The 21451-nt window shown below is 41.7% G+C and overlaps 1 protein-coding gene across 1 annotated transcript; it reads left to right on the top strand.

Moving 5' to 3' along the window:
* The first annotated feature begins 2547 nt into the window (after nucleotides 1-2547).
* olig1 (oligodendrocyte transcription factor 1) lies at nucleotides 2548-4252 on the top strand. Its single transcript, XM_005475373.4, has one exon. It carries the CDS (start codon nucleotides 2896-2898, stop codon nucleotides 3679-3681), a length of 786 nt encoding a protein of 261 aa, XP_005475430.1. The 5' UTR covers nucleotides 2548-2895; the 3' UTR covers nucleotides 3682-4252.
* Nucleotides 4253-21451: the final 17199 nt, after the last annotated feature.

Raw genomic sequence — 21451 nt, 5'->3', positions numbered from 1 at the left:
TCCCTTGTAAGTAGTGGAGAAAAAGTGGGGGAAGTGCACACTATTCTGGTAGACACCAGCTTCTTTCTTTCTCCTCTTTTCTGACTTCTGTATGCGTGGCTCCTTGCAGGTGTCCCTTTTTTTTTTCTCCGCTCTTGACACAGAAACGATCCCAAAATTCAGTCAAAACCATCACGGCTCATTTTCTTTCATTACTCAGTTTATTACCTCTCATTGTTACACGGGCACTAGAAATCAAATTGAACTCAGAGGAACGCACACACACACACACACACACACACACACACACACACACACACACACAGATGCACACACATTCATTCTGGCTGCCTGCACTCTGTTCTCCTGCAGGTGCGAGGGCCATCCGCCTGGCCCTTTTCATGAAGCCCTCTCTTTCCTGTCCGTCTGCAGCCGTCTATTCAGCTTCAATCACAACACCAGCCGGACGCCACCGGACCACTGGTGAGGAAGGGAAGCGCCTCCACACACATCTTTTACTTCTTGAGCGACAAGAGAGGAGCGGCCGGGAAAAAAGAAAGGCTCTTCCTCCTTTGCATCTCCTTCTGCTTTCATCATAAACAACTTGCTTTCTGTTTGTAACGGTGCTGTCCTCCTCCCCCCACTTTCACCCCACACCCCACCTCAGATGCGGCTTTACAAGGAGCAGTAGGGGGGGGGAGTGCAAAAAGAGGACGGCCAGGCTGACTGTGCAACAAAGTGATGCAGAGGTCTTTTTGTGGCTCATGAATGGTACATTTGAGGTTTCCAGCCTTGCTCGGTGCCCCAAGCCAGCTTCACCTGTGGTTGGAGTCAATTGGCCTGTTGTGTGCCTGCCTGGAACCATGCCCAGTTCTCTGCCAGCCAATTTGGTTAGTGTAGCCACTCCGAACAGAACAACAATAACCTCCACCTCAAAACCATCAATTAACTTCCCACACACAATAATGTATCCATTCACTGTTTGCCAAAACTGTTTTCTGACACGATTAATGCCCGGGCTAATAGTGCTAATACCTGCTCTCTGTCACTTAACACAGTACTGATGATGTTAATGGCCTCCAAGTTGTTTAATGGCTCTAGAGGTACATTCCATTAAGCTCATAATGATGTGTCTTTTTGTTTGTGCTCTCAATTAAGTTTCACATAAAGAAAAAGTAAAACCAACATTACTTGTGCCATCAGGTAGCACAAGTCTCAGGCACGGCTAATACTGCATTCACCATTCTAGTATTTAACACCCTGGGTTCTTGGTCACTGGTTGCATTTTCTTGGAGCCTTTATTAGGCTTTGCCATTTTCTGTTAACCATGTATGTCTGTGTAAATCTGTTTATTTAACTTCTTATTTCATTTTACTGAGATTTCAAATGCTGACCACAGAGGTGACCGATAACAGTACCAAGTAAAGGTCAAATTTATGACAATATTCTGTTAATTCCCTAGCTTGCATGCAATGAGCCTGTCTGCAGTACTGAGCTTCTTAAAGGTCTCAGAGTCCTGATTGCCTTTATTCACTTTTGTCTAAGACACGCTGGAGAAAGGACCATTCATTTGTGTTCTTGTAAAAGTGCTTCTTTGTTTTTACTCACACGTGTACATGTGCATACCCGCACCGGCCACACACGTCAAACACATTAAACCCTGAATCAGACGGCTTACAGCAGCAGGAGACGCACCAGGTGCCACTCCTGTCAGCTAAGAGCAGGAAGCTGACAGTACAATTCTTAGTGGTTCACCAAGGAAAACTGAAAAATGTTGCTCGGGGTCTGATGAGACTCGAATTCTACTGTGACATTCAGTTGACATGGTCAGAATTTGACATAAACTACATGAAATCATCGCTCTAACTTGGAATGTATCAGCAGTTCAGCTTGCTAGTGGTGGTGCAGAAGCATGTGGGATATTTGACCATCATTTAAATCCCACAGCATACCTGTGTTTGACACAATAATGGACCATGTCACAAAACTCAAATCATCTCAAACTTGTCCTTAGCATGACAGTGCGTTCAAGGTAGTCAAATAATCACCGTCACCAGATGTAAGTCCAACAGAGCACCTTTGGGATGTGGGAATGGCAGATTCTCTGCAGCAATTGTGTGATGCTGTCACGTCAACATGGGCCAAAATGTCTGAGGAATGTTTCTAGCACCTTGCTGAATCAGTGCCACAGAGAAATAAGCCATTTCTGAAGGTAAAAGGGGGTCTAAGCCATTACAGCAAGACATACCTAAAAAGTGTACAGACAACTTTGTTAAGTGAAGACAGCAGCTCAAAGGTTATATGAAAACAGTAAATGTCAGACCAAGACAGGTTTAGTTTAGTGTTGTTGTCCTTATGTTTAACTTCTAATATCCTGTCTTACACTGACCCAAATATTCAGTGAGCTTGTGGTGGTGTTCTTCGGGTGACAACCTGCTTGTTTCTCATTTGACTGTCAAAAGTCAGAAAGTTGGATGTGCATATGTACATTTGTAAAGAGCACATGGCGTGTCGGGGAGGAGGAGAGCTGAGGTGGGGGCATGCGAGGGGATCATTTAGCTCACTTCTCCACTGTGTGAGCCGTCATTCTTGCCTCGCGCAGCTGTGGAAATGAGATAAAACCGGGGTGCCACTTTAGAAAGCTCTCATTTGCTCACTACTCTGGAGCCAGAAACCTCAGAAGTCAAAAGTCACTGTGCTGGATGGCAGCTTGCAGTCTTCTGCAAACAAAGGGGAACGCAACAGGTGGAGGGAATGACAATTAGATTTTACAGCTTGTGGATTTTTCTTTTTCTTTTAAAGTTTGAGTAAAGTGGGGTTTTTTTTACTTTGACTGTTAAATTCTTTTTTGGCTTTTCTCTCAAACTTTATCTTTGGCTGAAGTCTTCACCGGATTGCAGCTCTTCTTAGGAGACTATGAATGTGCTGCCAAACCCAGTAATCAGAGGCCGAGAGCAGTCGCTACCTCTCTGTGGCTCTGGGTCTGCCCAGGACTTATCCCACTGCCCTCCAGGTTTCAACCTGAGCTCTCGCCTAAACCCTGCACCGATGCTTGGCCTCGCGAATGGCCAGAGATCAAGCAAACCTCAACGGGAGCTGAGCCCTGAGGAGCAGCAGGAGCTTCGGAGAAAGATCAACAGCAGGGAGAGGAAGCGGATGCAGGACTTAAACATTGCTATGGATGCTCTGAGGGAGGTCATGGTGCCTTATGCCTCCTCGCCTTCATCTGCTTCCTCTCACTCCCACCAACATGGAGCAACTCCAGGCCGCAGACTCTCCAAGATCTCTACCCTGGTTCTAGCCAGGAACTATATCCTCCTGCTGGGTTCATCTTTGCAGGAGATGCGGCGGCTGCTGGGGGAGGTAAGTGTAGGTATGGGGGTGACCACAGGACCAGTCCCCCGGCTGCTGCTTGCAGGAGGGTGGCCCCTCATCTCCAATCCCGGTCAACTCCTCCTCACCCAGGAATCCCTCCTCTCCTCAGCAGCCTCCTCCTCCTCTTCATCATCATCATCTCCCTCCAGTTCTTCGTCATCTGCAGGAGCCAAATGCCCCATGCTTTCTCCAGGTCCCATGGAGGCCCCACTGGCCCCCATGCAGTGGAGCTCTGCAGGTGCTCCAGCAGGGTCGCTGTGTCCCTGTGGAGTCTGCAGACTGCCCAGATTCAATCACTCCACTCTAGCCCCCAGATTCCCAAAGTGACATTGAAAGTTGAAGGAGATCGCCGAAGAATGGACTTGATGACTGTTGTGTGTATGCAGCATTTTTTATATGAATTGTTATTTTTCTAACATTTTTAACATGTTTATGATATGTTACTACACTACTCACGCTTATCATTTGACCCTTTTAAAAAGCATGATGGAAGTATTCTTCTTTTATTCATTTTTTTTCTCACTCTCACATTGCTCTGCATATTAGCTATAAACTGTAATGACTGTGTGCATGATACATGTAGCTACAGTGTTGTGCTGCAGCAGAGGCTGAATAACATTGTTGGCATAAGACTATGAAATCCTGGCTTATTAGTTTGCTTTCAGTTTTACTTAAAGCTTGAAAAAAAACTTGTTTATGTCATGATTTTATTTATCTTTCTGTGACCTTATCAGTGTTTCAAATTTAATGGGCTCCACACCAATCACTTTGTGAGTCTTGATGTAGCAGATTTGCTGGATTTCTCAGTTTTGAACCCTGAGTTTTGATAACTGGAATGTGCACCACAATAAATAAACAACAATAAACTCTTGATGTTTGAAACCAAGTCTTTAGTAACTTTATAATACTTCAAACTTTAAGAAATGTCTGTATTCCAGTTTGAAGGTTCATATTAGCTGATTGTTGCATTAGAGGCAGAAGGAAGAGGAAAGGAAGTGCCCAGTGGTGTCAGAAAGAAGGAAGTAGCAAATAGTACAGACCTTACTAGCTAGTATGCATATTAAAAAATAAGTGGATTTATTATCCCACAATGCATTGCTCATTGCACCAAAAAAGTCAAAAGAAAAAATTAAACTACTGTTAAACTGAGTACAGATGCGCAAGACTGCAAGAAAGCTAAGAACCAATCAAAGTTTATTGTGTGGTGTTTTTCAGACATGTGCTTCAGTCATTAACTTTTCTAGACATTACCTGTGGAAGTTGGAAATATCAGAGGCTGTTGGATCAGGTGTGAAACAGCCTACAACCCGCCAACTCCCAAGTACAAAGTAATGTCTGATGGCACCCATGTCTGGAGTTCATGTTTGAAAAGTGATTGAGTTCCAATAAATATAGAAGCAAACATGAGCAGATTCCTTGCAAACTAATAACAGAAAGATACTGTGACTACTGCAAACATATATTTTTTTAAACATATAGTGCGAAATTCTGTCACTGTTGAGAATGAGAAGTGATCCTCCTTTCAGGGTTACTTCTACCATGCATTTATAATATAAAAACACTTGTTTTTGGCACGGCGGGGTGCGCCAATGTTTTTTTTTTTTTGAACAGGACTCAGATGCAGATGCGGAGAGTGGAGTTGAACCAAAAACAAGCTTTATTCAGCTGACGACAGGTGTGAAACATGACAACAACAAAACAAACAGTGGCAAAACTATGAACACTGTGAGACAAGTAACACTACAAGACACTACAGAACACTATGACGGGTTTGACCACGACCTGACAATGACACACGAAAAACAGAGGGCTTAAATACACACATGAGGTAATCAGGGCAAGTCGAGACACATGGGGGAAACAGCTGACACACATGAACCTAATGACACAACAGGGAAGTGAAACTAACACACCAGACTCTTTCAAAATAAAACAAGAAACCTGGGCATGACAATACAAACGTGACAATACAGCCCTAATAATAAACTCCTGAAAACAATGTTAATAATGTCAAACTAAACTCAACTAACCCACAACCACACATAAGAAACTCAAAACCCCCAGAATAACCTCAGAAACGCTGGGTCAGAGACCCAGCCTGTGACAGTTTTCCTCCAGAGTGACTTGTATCAGACTCATAATGTGCAATTAATGTGCAAATTTAAAGAATAATAAAGTCCACATTAAGATATTTTACAGCACTTGGAGGCGAAACCTTAACTGAGGGATCAGCCTCTAATCATTATGCATGTAGTGCCTATTAAGTGCCTAAACTGAACATCGCCTTTGCAAACCAAGATTCAATTTAATAAACATTAAAATGTTACCTTCAAAAGCAATCAGACTCTGTTCATCGTAGTGTCCAAGAATGATTTAGAATGAAAAATCACAGTTCTTAATATGACATACTGGTTTTAAGGTGGACACTTTAATTATCAAACCTGAGGAAAAGGCTCAGTCATGTTGACCACAATTTTCCAAAGTAACTAGAAGAAGACTGTCACTTCATGCATCTCGACAAAATGTAAACTAGTAATAGAGTTGCTTTTCCTGGTAACCTGTTTTTTCAGAGAAGTTAGGAAAATGTAACATTAGAAGACGGGTGTTACGATGACATTTGGACCTCCAAAAAGCATCTAAACTGACCAATGGCTAATATTGACTTTTCTTTACCGTTTACTTGTCTCTGAATTTCCCGGATGTGCACCCTCATTTGCCTTAAGAGGCTTGAACTGATTGAACCCTTTGCGAGTGTTTCAATCCTACATTACCTGCCATTCTCTCACAATTCAGAAATGATTCACTCACTAAAAATAAATAGAAGCAAAGTTCTCCATCTGCCAACTTCTTTCCATCTTCTCCACTGTAAGCTCTGATATCCTTCAGAGACTGACTAGCCGTTGAGCTGAAAATCATCCTCTACCCTTCACCCCACCTCAAAACCTGTGAAACAGTCCTCATCCCCTTTCCCCCTCAATTCATTGCTCCAACAAGCAAAAGATCAAAACCCTCCCGTGTAATTACTGCACCACAAGAAAAGAAGGCCCTTTGATTATTAGCCCCCTCTCGCTCCTCCGTCCTCAAATTCTTGATGTTTCCCTGTGTTAAGGAGCCGGGACGGGGTGATTCGCTGCTACTCATTACACTCACTCCACAATATGTTCAAACGCCCAGAAAATGTGTCACTCTGAATGGGGTTCACTCCTGCAAACTCGCCACCCCTCTGGAAGAAAGCAGGCAGCCTCATTCTGAGAAAGAATAAGAGGCGCTGATAGGGAGGATATTCTCAGCCACAACCTGGCCCTTAGCACGGCCTGCATGAATAATAATAATGAAAATAATCATAATCATAATGCTGATAAAATACTCAAAATAATTGCCACCCCGGAATAAGAGGATTACGGATGGCAGATATGTGAATAGTGCCGAGTGAAAAGAAGGGAATCTGTTAGCATCGGGGAGGACAAAAGAGGAGCTACATGCTATTAAGTGAGATTAAGCTAAATAAGGCTTGATTTTCTTACAAGAAAAAAATGGGGAAGGAGAAGAGGGTGAGAGTGAAGGAGGAGAGGAAGGGGAGTGGAGAGAGAGCCCGATTCACAGATCAAAGTGAGACGGCCGAACTTCACGTCTTTCATTTACATATAGCTGCTTTATATGTCCGGAGGGATTAGCTACCTTGCCATTTTCTCCGGGTTGCTCTCTATTCTGCTACCTTTGCCCACCATCCGTTTCCTCCTGCTCTCAGGATAGACCGGCCCTTCTCCCCCCTTACACTCTTCTTCTTCTCCTTTTTTTTTTTTTTTTAAGTCGGGCTCCTTAATTTCTCCCCCTTTCATTCTCTGCTCTTTCTCTCCATTTCTCCAAGAGGCTCTCACTTTCTTGTGTTTGGTGGTTTCATTGTTGCAGCCACGCAGGGGTCTGGTCAGTCTTTGTGTTAGCACTTTAACTCATCTCCATTTCATCACTGTTGTTCAATAGGGTGAAAAGAGCGCGTAAGACAATGCGCTCACAGGCACGCACACTTTTTCTTCATTTAAAATTAAAAAAACTATTAAAATTGGTTGTAACTGTCAGTGTAGGAACATTGTTACAACAGTAAACGTGAGTCAGACATAAATATGCTAAAACACGATGCAAAGCACACATTTCCACACATCTACACTCTGCCAGTGGTTAGACTATGTTTACCTGTTACCATGGAAATTGTACTTGCTAACAGCTCCTAGTCTTGAGAGTTTACCCACGTGTAGAGCTCGATACAACATTAGATTAGACTTGGAAAGTATATATATAGAGTTGCATTACCTAATTATATTGAGCCAGTTTAATACCTGGATTATTCTCAAAGGCAGCTTCAGATTGGTCAGATTTAGGCAATAAAAGAAAGGTAGATGCACAACATCTTTCTTCCCATGTTTTTTCCACTGTTGACTTTTTCTGTATTTTAATAAGTTGATTCCAGGCCCAAACTAAAGGCATCTATAAAGAATCTTTCTCTCAGAGGGGAAAGTAATTCTAGTGAAAGTGAGAGCAGTATGAATGTTTTCTATGACCTGCCAAATATAGAGTGCTATTATCTACCTTTAAAAACGTTTGGCTTTTAAATACGTAACCCCTTTTTCCTTAAATACATTTCAGAAGGAGCTGAAATTGTCAGGACTGGTTACAATAGGACAGTTTAAATCCATTTTTAAAGGAGCGAGAAAATAGTTCTCTTGGTCAACGTGACCGCCTTTGATGTTGCACTCGTAACCATCTGTTATTGTGTATAATTTGGATGGATTTGTGCTCACTTGCTTGTATCTCACATGTATTTTTCCTTTACTTGTTATTGTCATTTCCTTGGGCAGGGCTCACTTGAAAAAGAGATTTTCATCCTCAGTGAGACTTCTACCTTGATGAACAAAGACTCAGAAATCATACTGCGTGTTACGTCAAAATGTCTTTGCAGTCGTGTGCACATTGTAGGAGACGAGCCTGCTGTGGTAACAAAAGATGGACTGTAACCTCAAATCTTAGCTTATCCTTGACCAACTGTTTCTGTTTCTTTAATCATCCAGCATCTATCAGAATGACCCAGCGTCACTGTATGTGGGCGTAATAGGACGCTTTGCTCTGATGTAGAAAAGTAATTGACTCCACCTGTTTCTGTGCCGTCATTTGCTTACACCGCCTATGTTTTTCTTTTTTCCAAGGCCTTTTTGTGTTCTTTTTATTTAGATTGAGCAAATCAAAAATCATGCAGTTCTCACATAAATACACCATAAAAAGAAACATTTCAGTGAGGAGTCACTTAACCACCACCTGTGCAGGTTTCTGCTAACGCTTCACGCCAGAATCCTTTAGTAAATTTGCTGTTTTTAGTGTTGCAAACACCCCGTAGTGCAAACACACATTTTAAAGGCCTGCGGGATTTCAGTTACACAAAATGCTGTTTCTGAACCCACCCAGCAAATTTGTTCCCCAACATGTGTCTCTAATGTGGACAGTATACATGATGGTCCACTGTCCCCTCTCCTGCAGCCTCTTATCTCAGAGTGTAATTTGCCTCCGGCCTTTGTTGCACTGTTTCATAGCACTTAACCAGTCAACGTGGGGAGTCCTTGGCTTAGGAAGTCCTGAGCCATAAATTTCATTTTCACAATGAGAGGAGCACAGGGGCTGGTCAGGACCCCCATTTACTTTCTAACCCAGCTTTTATTCATTCCCTGCCTAAATAACATCAGGCCCTCCTGTCCCGTCCTGTCCCACCCCGAAATTCCCGATCCCCTCTGTCACCCCGTCGTTCTCAGACTGAGCCGATACAACGGGGTTACTGCGGAGTTTGCCGGCCTGCTCATTAAGCATCGTGTTCTCTCCCACCCTTTCCAGCCCTCTGTCCTATTCACACCGCAGCCCTCATTACAACTTTACAGGCAGCCATCAAACCTCACCTCATTACCCCAGTCGACAATCCAAAAAAACAAAACAAAAAACCCCCAAACGCCCCAAGAAAACAGACTGAGATGATGTAAGGCCAAAGAAAACGTATGGCCTTGATGAAATCTGAAATTATTTAGTGGTGAAGGCCAAAGCGAAAACTCGAACAGATGATTTCACTGAAATCAAAGTTCAGCTGGTCATAAAAAAAAAAGAAATCAATAAACAATTTGCTATGACAGACTTAAATAAACAGATTTTTTTCTGAATTTGCATGCAGCTAAAATATTACATTAAAATAAGAAAATACAATGCGACTCAGAGGAAAAGTGTTTATGTTGTTTAGAACCTATAACCTGTACTCTGTATAGAGTTGGAGCTTAAAAGAGGAATCCCTCATTTTGGTGTCTTTAGAACAGGCCACTCATCATCATCCTGGTACCTAAACTCATGAAGATATAAACGTTTGAGCTATTATGCGTTTGTTACTGACTCAAACAAATACAGATGTATGTTTAGCTCTTTATCCCTTGAAAGCCTACAAAGAGCAATGCTTAAAGCATTTTTCTACACTGAATGGTTTCTGTCATATTTCAGGCTTAAAGAACAAAATGACTGGATGTGCATCAGAAGTTAGTGAGGGCGGTCTCTGTCTATGCAGCTACCCTTGGGAAAACTATTCTAATGGCCCCCAAAACGCGTCGTTATTGAGGTGTCAAAACTCATCAGAACGAGTACGAGGAGGTTGTCAAATGCCATCTTTATAGGTGAAAGAGTTAAAAAGTTCATTTTAAGAAGTTGGAGGCTCCCTTATGTCACTATAGGCACGCCGTTTTTTCTCAGATGTTCCCATTATTATTACTAAATAAAAGTGAAGTTTTTGCATGGTGTGACTTTAACCTCAAATAAAACATTCGCTCTGTGAATTATGTTTCTGATCTATTTACTCGGACGATCTGAGCCCCTTCCCAGTAAGGGATGGTAGGAAGGTCAGAGAATAAATGACTACTGATTGTTGAGTTTCTTTCTCTCTGCAACCAAATATCAAGTGAAAAGCATAAAAGAAGGAGATACGATTAAATAAAGTTTTGCACGTAGCTTTAGCTCTTAAACAGGACTTTCTCAAGGCAGTCCGCAAACAGTCTATGTTTTAAAAGGATGGCTCAGCTTTTGGGTGCTTCCTCAGATTTATTCTGATGGACAAGTACTTTGCAATGTTTAGGATAATGTCAAGAAAGAGGTAAAGAATTGTGAAATAGAAAAAAACATCCAGTTTTAAGCTGTAGCTCACTAAAGTTGAGAACTGTGACAGCTCCTTGGCGCTGTAAAATATAATTACCTCCCAGAACTTAAAAAAATGTTGCAACATGTTGCCGTAGAATAACCAAGTACAGCTTATTTAAGATGACTAAGACATGCAGCTTATTATTGTGAGCATACTGCCCACGCAGTGCAGTATACTTTACTTCTCAGTCAGTCAGGTGATGCCCTGTGAACGCCACTCGTATGTATAAAATGTGTTTTAAGGGTCAGATGTGTTATTAATAAAATTATAATCTATGTGTTTATTTCATAGATATGTGGCAGATTATATGTTGCCACATGCACCCTCAGTATCAAACTGTTGCATGTGCTAAACGCCTCACAGCTCCTCACTACTTACAATGATTACTTCTGTGTTGCAGGGTGCTTTTAATAAACAGGGAGAAAAAAGAAAGATTAAAGCATCATTGTGCTGCTTTTAAAGTGCATTTTAGTTTATTTTCAAACAGTTGATCTCCATTTTATCCTTTAAATAATAAGAAAACAAATAAATAAATAAATAAGAAAACAATAGTTATATAGTTAACATTGCTAGCTTTGCTATGATGAATCTCAGTCGTGTCAGCTGAGAATCCCCACTGTTACTAAATTAATGACATAAAGAAAGTGGGAGACACATTTTTAAACATTTCAAAGGTATTTAGTAAATTCACGTGAAGCCACATTATGTATATGGTTTGGAAACAGGCTCAAACATGTGAACTCTGTGGTGCTTTAACAGTGCGTGTGAGTGTCATTGTGGTAATGAACCCCTGGCCCTCGGTTTGCCCTCTGAACCTTCGGTGGCCTCAGAAGCAGGAATTCCAGTTAACACATCACAGATCAGTTTTCTTTTCTTCTTCGTTTTGTGTTTTTGTCGCTTCTCGCCAAACGTTGGCTGGGTGTCGACGTGGCCTGACAGGCACCGGCCCTCTCCCTCCTCTGTTTTCCTGTCCTCTTTCTTTCCTTCCTTTCTCTCGCTCCTCTGTTTGGGCTTCTCTTTCTTGCCTCCTTTTCTCCTTAATTGAGTTGTTTGGCAGGCGGGCTTGTCAGACAGCGCCGTCTATGTGGGGAGTCTGAGGGGCAGGGGGGGGCACCCGCCATTGTGCGCCCAGAGACGGGTTAGTTTTTCAGTGTTACTACTGCATGAGTGAACAAGGCCCAGATTTGGAGGGAATCAAATATCTGAATTATCAAGAATGATCTCCTTGGTTATTTGTTTCCCCCCTGTGATCAGATTATATCAAAGTAACAAAGTCATTTTCTGATTTTTAACTTGTTGGAAATTTTTATTGTAATTTTTAAAAATAAAAACAGTACAAATATCAATTCATAAAATCAATTTACTGTCTATGTAGGTATGATTAAAAAATTATGTGTCGAAATATGTATAAATTCATAAATATTATATATACCACACACAACTGATAGTGGTTGGTGACATTTTGAAATATTAAAAAATATATTTTTGTCAATTTATTTTTGATTATAAATGCACTTTATATCCTTTTTTGGGATTTAGGCTGTTAATAAATGCACTCAGTTTTAAGTGCTCAGCAAACTTATGAATATCTCCTTCATACGAGACTCCAGAGTGGTGTGAAGAAGGCAAACACCGACTGTGTGTGGAGTCATCAATCATGAGGATGGAGGATTCTCCTCTCACTTCTTTACTCTGACGAGTGCGTCGCGCGATCCTGTGAACAGCTTTTGGCGAGCCGAGGAGGATGGAGGAAAGGTAAGCCCTCTTCTGCAGAGGACGTGAAAAGTTAAGATGATTTTATTTAAAGTGTTTACAACCAAAGCTTTATGCATAAACAAATCATTTTCATTTCCACTAATGTGTTCAAAGAAGACAATTATTTATGAACTCATTACCAGGACTTCAGCTTAGCTTTGTAAACACTGCATGGCTGATCATTTTCATGCTGAAGTGTTTAAGTTCTTTTTCTTCCAAGCACGTGTTTGCTTAACAAGGGGGATTTTTTTTTACTTTTGCATCTTATTTATTTTTATTCATTTAGGCTTTTTCCAACCCCAAAGTCAAATCCAACTCACTCATTTGCCTCTGTGTCCAAAGACTCAAAGTAGTTTCAGAAACTGCCACTTTTACAGATTTTTGTTGGTTTTTCATAATAAACAAGTTTATTATCAGAGCGCTGCATCACTCTGATTAATCTCTTTGTCAGAAACTTTTAAAAAATATATTGAAAAACTTCAAAGCTTTCATATGTAATGGAATGCTTCTCCTCGTGAGTCCACAAACGCACACTTTTGATTGCGTCTGTATCTTTTAATCGTCTTGTTGTGTGTATTGTTTGTATTTTGTGGCGGTAGGGGAAACACACTCGTCTCTTCCCTCAGGGTCCATGAACCTGTCCATCTGCTCTCACACACACACACGCAAACAGACAAGGGCAAAGGGGAGAGTCTTTGTTTTCATATGTGTGTGTGCGTGTGAATGTGAGTGTGCATGTTATAAATATGAGATTTTTCGAGATGCAGGGGGTGTAGTCAGTTTACATGGTACAAGGTCTGGATCAGAGCCACTAGACTTCAGCTCCCTCCCAAAGGCCACCCCACCTCTCCTTACTTTTAAATTACAACCACACGCATACACACACACACACACACACACACACACACTTTTAGGGCTGCTCTGACAGCTACAACCCCCACCAAAACACTCACACAGACACTTGTGCCATCACACAGCCGTTCTCTTTCTGCTGACCAGCAGAAACCCTGGACACCTCAACCCAAGGACAGCATGCGCACGTGTGTGGATGTGTGTGTGTTTGCAAGGGTTGCTAGGGGCCACAGCTCCCTCACTCCTCTCCTCCAGCCTGCTGGAATGCCAAAACCAGCCGGCAGGGTCAACTCAGGAGTCAAAACACTTCAGAGAAATGAGGAGAGGCCAAGCGAGGACCTGCATTTTTATCACACAGGTACATGATTTTGACCCACTGAACAATAAACCCAAAGGACTTTAGTCTGGAGCCTGGAAAGAGCTCCGCCATAAGTTAAAAGGTGGACAGAGTGTGTTTGCTGTGTTGCTGTAGAGGTCAGTAAGGTGGGAAGAAACTCAAGTGAATGCAGCTTAACACTTAACAGTCGTTACAGAATGCATTTTTTATACTATAAATACAATTTTAGGTATTTTATTTGAATTGAGTGTAACCTAGAGTGATAATCTGACCTCAGGCTGTTCCACATTGCTGAAGCGTTTATTTTAGATCAGTAGAAGACAAAGTTTTATGTTTCACCAAACAAGAAGAAAGCATGTTTGATTTAACCCCTGCGCACTTTGTCAGTCTGAATTAATCCTGTTAAAATAAGAGCAGTAGCATCGTTAGAAACCTCACAGTGGTTTGGAGGGGGCGGGGCTTGTTTCTAAGATTGTGAATCAATGAAAAATGATTTTAGTTAAATCAGCACATATAAGTTCCAAAATCTGAAGTACTTGCATGTTTTAACTGCTTAATCCGAGCTTTTTATGGAATACAGTGGAAATCTGTGAGGAAATTTAAAAAAAATGCCAGTTTAGAGGCAGCGACTGATGAGCTCTGAAGCAATGCAGTGTGATTGTGTGTCCTTTTGTGTATATCAGTGCGAGTGTGTGTGTGTAGGGGTGTGTGTTGGGCAATGTACCCACCATCCTGAGTCCTCTGCTGGAAAGGGCACAGTCCATTCCTCCTGTGTGCAGGTGTCATGGCTGGACCTCTTCATTTGCATATATTTGCATGCTGTCAAACGGAGCTGCTGCTGACAGCTTCCAATGCCGACTGTCTTCCTGGACCCTGGCCCAATCCTGTCGGCATGGTTACACGGCACTGCAAAAAGCGTTACGGCAGGCTCGCGGCCAGACAGATCGGCCTCGACGAGAGATTCGGTGAGCTGTCGCTCAGCGGACGACAACTCCAACGACCTCCAAACGTCAGCGAGTGAAGGCGGGATGGATAAGACGCTTGTAAATGTTGGCATGCAGAAACGTGCAGACCGACCACCACAAAAACAAATTCTGATTGTTTTGCACGCACAGTCATCACATGCTGAGGTGGAATGATGCCGAATGAATTAATGTACAAACCGCAGGAGCCAAAATTGAAGTCTGTTTTGTATGAAAAGCCCAACATCACAGACTTACCCCTTGGGATGCATCATACTACAGCCTAAGAATGAGCCTTTAAGAAGTAATATGAGTGAGAGTGAAAGGTGATATAGCTTAAGTATTGACCCATAGTTCTTCATCAAGAAGTATGTTTGAATGCTCTTCTTCCTCAAAAGCAGTCAGTATGACATCCCAGTAGCCCAGTAACTTGCGGACACTGACTGACAGCACTTTTCCTTCTATTGTCACAAATATGTCAGTGTGATGACACAGTTTCTTCTTGTGTTCAATAAAACTTCAACAAAAACACTGAAGGTGAGTCCAATGTCTAACGTACCTCTCTTTCTAAATTAGACTGCCCTTCACCCACCACCCCTCCCTCCATTACCCATAAACACATTTGGCAGTCGTGCCGGGACCTTTCAGAAAAGACTTGTTTAGTCCCAGATTTCTGGACAGTAGGCACCAAGAGACACAGGGGCCAAAGAGTCAAAACGGGCTCTATCTCTTCAGTCCCTCCCGCCCTCTCATCTCTGCCTCCTCGGCGGGTGTTTGTCATCCCCCGCTGAGCCAAACAGACGTGTGTTTACCAGTTTACTGTAGCTGGCCAGGGAGGCTTGTCGGTGCGCAGGCCAGCGCTTTGTCTCTCACACTGTGAAACACAACAGCAGTTAGACTTCTCCCTGACAGCATGCTAATCGTCTGATTTAACTCTCCCATGTTTAATCATGAGGGGAAAGGAAGGGAGTGAGAGATTATGATAATTGGTTCAAAGTTCTTTTGTGTTGGATCCCATCTGCACACTTTTGGAGTGAGGTGTCACTTTCTGCATGTCTGTTTCATTTCCAGCGAGCAAACATATGTGGCTTGGTTTTTTTTAGAGGGGTTTTTTAAGAGAAAAAAAGCAACACTTTTTTTTCTCTGAACCTTAAATCACATGTTTGTCAGTGTGGGATACATGTATATAATGTTACAAGACTTTTTTTTTCCATGCTCCGTAGACTACCAAGGCCTGGATGACTGAGAACCTACACAGACACAACTGCAGGTTGGCACTTGTGGTGCAAGGGCAGGTATTTGTACTGGGACTCAAGAAGGCTGAATCCTCTTCTTGCTGCTCCTCACAAAATCTTCTTAGGACAAATTTAGCCAAAGTGTTTTGTTTCATCATAATTTAGATAATCTTAACACAGGGATGCCAAATTTAGCTTATATTGCGGGTCACACACAGCCCACTTAAGTGTACTGGACCAGTGAGACTCTAATACACATTTAATCACTGAAATATTTTAATATAAAAAGAAGAAGAGCAATCTCAACACTATGTCTCAGTTTTTATAGACGATAAAGAAATGACGCTATAGCAAGTGAGAAAAATCTGTCAGCATGCCTCTTTGGGCTTAAATGTAAGAAATAAATGTTTAAAATCACAGAAAAGGTTCTGAGCTCATCGCTCAGACTGTCAAAACATGAAGTTCATGTTGAGTCACAGAAAATGTCCTTTTTTCATGAAATGAACCCATTGAAAAAACATTTTTTATACAGATAGTGAAAAAACATCAGTCATTTAATTGTTTATCTATTACTAAAATTAATAGATATTAATTAAGTAATAGATTAATTAGTAGGAACTGTTGTAAATCTTTTAAAAAATACAGTTACAAGTACAAAGTTTATGCCCTCCTTCACTTTTCCCAGGTTATTATACTGTTTATGTGTTGTGTATAATTGAAAGTGGATTCAGTGGTCATCAATAGGCAAACGTTCCTGCCATCCCATCACACACACACACACACACACACACACACACACACACACACACGCAAAGATTAAAGAGAGAAACAAGCTGCGAGTGAATGATTAAATTCTTCCAAGTGAGTTGAAACAAATGGGACACAGTTGAGGCCGACAGTGCATCAGGATGGGATTCAGAGTGAATTTTGGTCTCAGAACATGTAAGATTTACAGACACTACAGTTTGACGGGCCGCCACAACAATCCATGCACTCTGTGACACAGACAATGGTGGGACTGTTCAGCCACAGACAGAAGTGTCCCGGCCATCTGTCTGCATACCCCCACAGAACAAACATTGTGCTACATGCATACACACACACTGATGCCATCCCCAAAACAAGCAGACACCTCACTGTCATACATGTGCTAACTTATGTGCAAAACATGCCCCTCCCCACTAAAGTTAATTTTAAGACCTTATTTTATTGAAGTGAAAAAAAATGCCATACTTACACTGTCTTGCCACATCATCAGACACCTATCACACAGTATAATCAGTATGTGTGTGTTACAGTGCAAGTGCATAATAGTGCTAATCACAGCCTGTGGACCTGTTAGCATAACTGGCATTTTTAAGTTCCCCGAGTTTTGCAACTGCGTTTGAAGTGCTATGGCAGATGGATAGAAAGCAATTTTCATACTTACATACTTCATATGCTAATTTGGATTGCTTACAAATTGTATTATTTTGCACTTTTTGTAAATATCCAAAGCTTAACAACAATAAATTTGATTAATAATTGGTGACTTGATCACATATCATACTGTATATTGTAAAAATACATCAAAACTACTGTCAGAAAGCACCCCTGTGCTCTTCATCTGACGCATACACATACACATGGGTACACATTCGTGCACAAAGAGCTTTACTTCTAAAGAGACTATGTAAGGAATACACACAAAAGGGTGTGTGTTTGTGTACGTGCGCATGTGTGTACCAGCAGAATAAGGTCGGGTCACCATACAGTCTTAGTGACAGCTGAGTATTGAAAAGGCTGCTTGCAGAAGAGAGGTGCCTCTGTTTGTGTGTGTGTGTGTGTTTGTGTTTGTGTGTCTATGAGAAGAAGAGAGAGACAAGACACAACAAAAAAGAATAGGAGATAGTCTGTTGCCCTCAGACACATCTTTGCACTCCAAGGCATCACACTGGGTGTGTGCGTTTGTGAGGTTCTGCATATTTTGAGCACTTTTTGAGCAAGATTTAATTAAATTTAATTCAATTTAATTCAATTTAATTCAATTTTATTTATATAGCGCCAAATCCCAACAACAGTCACCTCAAGGCGCGTTATATTGTAAGGTAGACCCTACAGTAATACATACAAAGAAAAACCCAACAATCATATGACCCCCTATGAGCAGGCACTTTGGTGACAGTGGGAAGGAAAAACTCTCCTTCAACAGGAAGAAACCTCCGGCACAACCAGGCTCAGGGAGGGGCGGGGCCATCTGGGGAGAGAAAGGGAAGACAGGATAAAAGACAAGCTTTAAAGTCAGTGGTTTTGAATCACTCTCAGTGTCACATCACAATCTTTCTGGGTTTTCAGGGAAATATTTTGAGCTGCTGATTTATCAGTCGACAGTATGACATTTGGGACATTAACAATATAAAAAGAAGTGTTTGAAGTCATCTTATGATTTCTTATTTCAAACACTCAATTTTACAAATGCTTACATTTAATAAATTATCAACTAAGCTGAAGTTGAAGCATGCTGTACTGCATGGTGGCTAATGTTTTGGCCTTTTTAAGGCAAAAACTAGCAATGAAGTTCAAGACAGACTCAAAAAAGTAACTTTTAATGTGCTCCATTAATCTCAGTAAAAGTTTGTCCAAGCAGAGTCTCCCCTGATTTTAATTGGGCCTCTGTACCATGGAAGTTCTGACCACTGCTCTAGTGGGTCTATGAAGCTTACTGAATCTGCTCTACTCTGTCATTTTGGCAACACTTCAACTTGAATATAATTTTTGGAAGGAAGACAACAATCGAACAGAACCAAACTGAGCTCTGTTGAGTACTGAGCAGGGCTGGAGACAATGGTGCTGAAGGTTTGCACTCAAGGTCTGAGCAGTCACCTTAGAGTAGAAGGTGCACAAAATCCCCAAATGCTAAAAAAACCCCCAAACTGTATAAACGTGGATGTTCTTGGTCAAGTTCCTTACCTGATGGTCTTTTTCCAGGCTTAAGTTTTGGCTCTTCTATTTGTTCTTTGTTGGAGATCCAGTTCTCTTTGTCTGATTTTTGTCACAAAGGTTTGGTCAAGTTTCACACAAAGCTTATCACTTTTTGTTCCACGTGGTTTCTAATACTGCATTATATTACATTGCTCTTTTTTTAAAAAGATTTTTCTTATAGTTTAATAGATCTGTAAAGTTTAGCAAAACTGTGGTCAAAATGCTCACTGATATGAAGAAAAGCAGTGCTAATATTTTACAGAGCCGTTGTCAGGGTCCTGGGTCTGAGCGACCCAGGATCCCTGGGCAGTCATGGACTGGTGATATTGTATGTATATTTGGTGTTGCTGTCCCTCTTCTCCCTGTTTGTGTGTGTGTGTATATGTGTTTCTGCGGGCACTTTCAGGCCTGGTGGGTGTGGCCCTGCTGGCGGACTGGCCACACCCGAAGCCACACACCTGCTGCTGATCAGACCTCGTCGGGGGAGCTACTTAAGAGAGTCTTGGAGCTCCCACCGACGCGGGATCATTGTGTGAGACTTCACGTCAGTCTTAGCTCAGTTAAGGTCTGTGAGTGTATGCCTACTGGAATACAGTGTCTTGACGGCTGCCTCTGTTATTTCCCCTCAGGAGGAGCGTGGAACATCGGAGGGCAGCAGGCATGGGGTGTGTGTGGACGCATGAGAGTGGAGAACATGGAGCACGGACTTTTTGAGGAGACACTACACGGGAGTCACGGGAGCACACGGGGATGTATTATTGTGTGTACAGTTTTCACTGGAAATAAAGAGCACTGTTTGCATCGCAGAGTACCGCGACTGGGTCCTCCTTTCCCCACATCCCCACGGCCGTTTGCACTGATTTGCTGTAATGTGATGGTATCAGGCCAAACAACTCAATTTTTGATCTTATCTGTCCAAGTACATTGTTCCAGAAATCCTTTGGTTTATTCAGATGCAACTTTGCAACCACTTCCTACTGTCAATCCTTTCCAAACAAGTTCATTTTTTTTCTTCTAATTGTACTGCCATGAACTTTAACATTGAACTGATGCCTGTAGAGTCTAAAAAGTAGTTCTTGGGTTATTTGGAGTTTCTCTGAGCATTGCATGATCTGATGCTGGGATGAATTTGCTGGGTTGTCCACTCCTGGGAAGATTGGCAGTGTATTAACACACCGAAATGTTTCAGACAAGCAAAATGCTGAAACTTGTGACACTTGCTCATGATCAGTTAGTCAAATAGGACCTGGCTGCTACATTCCCTCTTAAATCCTGTGGAAGCAGTAAGGATGCACTTGAATTTTCACAGGACTTCATAGAATCCCATAAAAAACAAATTTCACATCACTGTATGCAAACTTCCCTAGAGGCTAGAAAAGTACATTTTACATTACAATATCGATCCAGTTTAAAGTTCATAGGCACTCATGCAGGTCAGTGAGTGTACACCATCACAGAGTCAAGCATTTAGTTTTCCTTTTGTTGAACAAAAAACTTTGTTTTAGACTCATGACCCAGGCTGTCATAAATACATTAGAAACAAGTGAGAGTTCACAAATTATTTTATGTGTCCCACAGACATCTAATGAACTCATATTTAGTCATCAACTGGATAAGTTCCTTTCCTTTAGAATACACAGGAACTGTCTTTATGCAGGTTTTTAGACAAATAAACACAGGCTACTTTTGTATGTGTGCCTGTGCATTTTTATCCTCACTCATTATATCATGTAAATACAAACACAACTCTGGGAGACCAAACACACATCTGCATCCAAACGCACAGAGAAGACACTCACGTGAGAGTCTGAATCACACTGCTTCTTTATTTCTTTCTATTTGTTTCAGCTTTTCTTTATTTCTTTATTCCTCTCCTCCTTTCTTAGAGCACCAGCAACAGGCTGGCCACTATAACCCATGTACCATTAGCATAACATATACAGAGTCGTCCCTGTTTTCAGTATGCGAGACAGTTGGCGGTAACAGTGTAATTCACAGTGAGTGCTGTCACAGCGAGAGAAGCAGAGACACATTCACTGTCTAACAGATGGCTCATACATGCTGCTGAGTCTGAAGACCTTCTATTCTCACACTCAGATGTTTCAAGGAGCAGCAACTGTTTCAGTGCCTGTTTGTTTTACATGGGAATGACAGAAAAAACATTTTCAACTGGAAAGCAGTACCAGGTTATATATAAGTCATCCTGTTTTGTGAAAACATAAACAACTGAACTTCAACAATATTCTAAGAGACTAAAATATTTATTTTTGAACATGGAATTTCTTATTTCTGGCCAAAATGATAAAAATAAAAAATTTAGCTTGCGGCATTGAATCAGGGCAAGCAAGACAAGCAGTGCTTGCCCAGTATCAAAATATATTAATTAAAGCTAAATGCAAAGTATTTGCATAGTTCTGCATCATAAGTTTTCCTCATTGCCTGTTTGCACCACCCTTTAAATTAGTGTCACCTTGCAGGTGCAACTGCAAGTCTTTGCAGAGACTAAAGTCTTTGGATGCAGGCCTGACTATGCTTGCCCCCAATTACACTGGGTGTGTCATGAGCATGTATATGTCCCCTTAGCAATGGCTTGAGCTGGGCAAGGTGAAAGGCTAGCGGGGTTTTTGGGGGGGTTTTTTGTGATTGGTCGTGCACCCACATTACAGTATAAATAGATCAATGGTCTTTAACAGGAGAGTGCTGGGAGACTAGGATGCTAGACAGGTTCTCTTACTCACCACGTTGGCTAACATGTGTGATGATGTGTTGTGTATCATCTCTGTTTGCC

This window comes from Oreochromis niloticus, linkage group LG16 (genome assembly GCF_001858045.2).
Source record: "Oreochromis niloticus isolate F11D_XX linkage group LG16, O_niloticus_UMD_NMBU, whole genome shotgun sequence".
In the NCBI taxonomy this organism is placed as follows: Eukaryota; Metazoa; Chordata; class Actinopteri; order Cichliformes; family Cichlidae; genus Oreochromis; species Oreochromis niloticus.
This window is presented reverse-complemented; position numbering and strand designations above follow the sequence as displayed.

Coding starts and splice junctions, on each gene's coding strand:
- olig1 (XM_005475373.4), top strand. CDS start 2,896: ATGAATGTGCTGCCAAACCCAGTAATCAGAGGCCGAGAGCAGTCGCTA.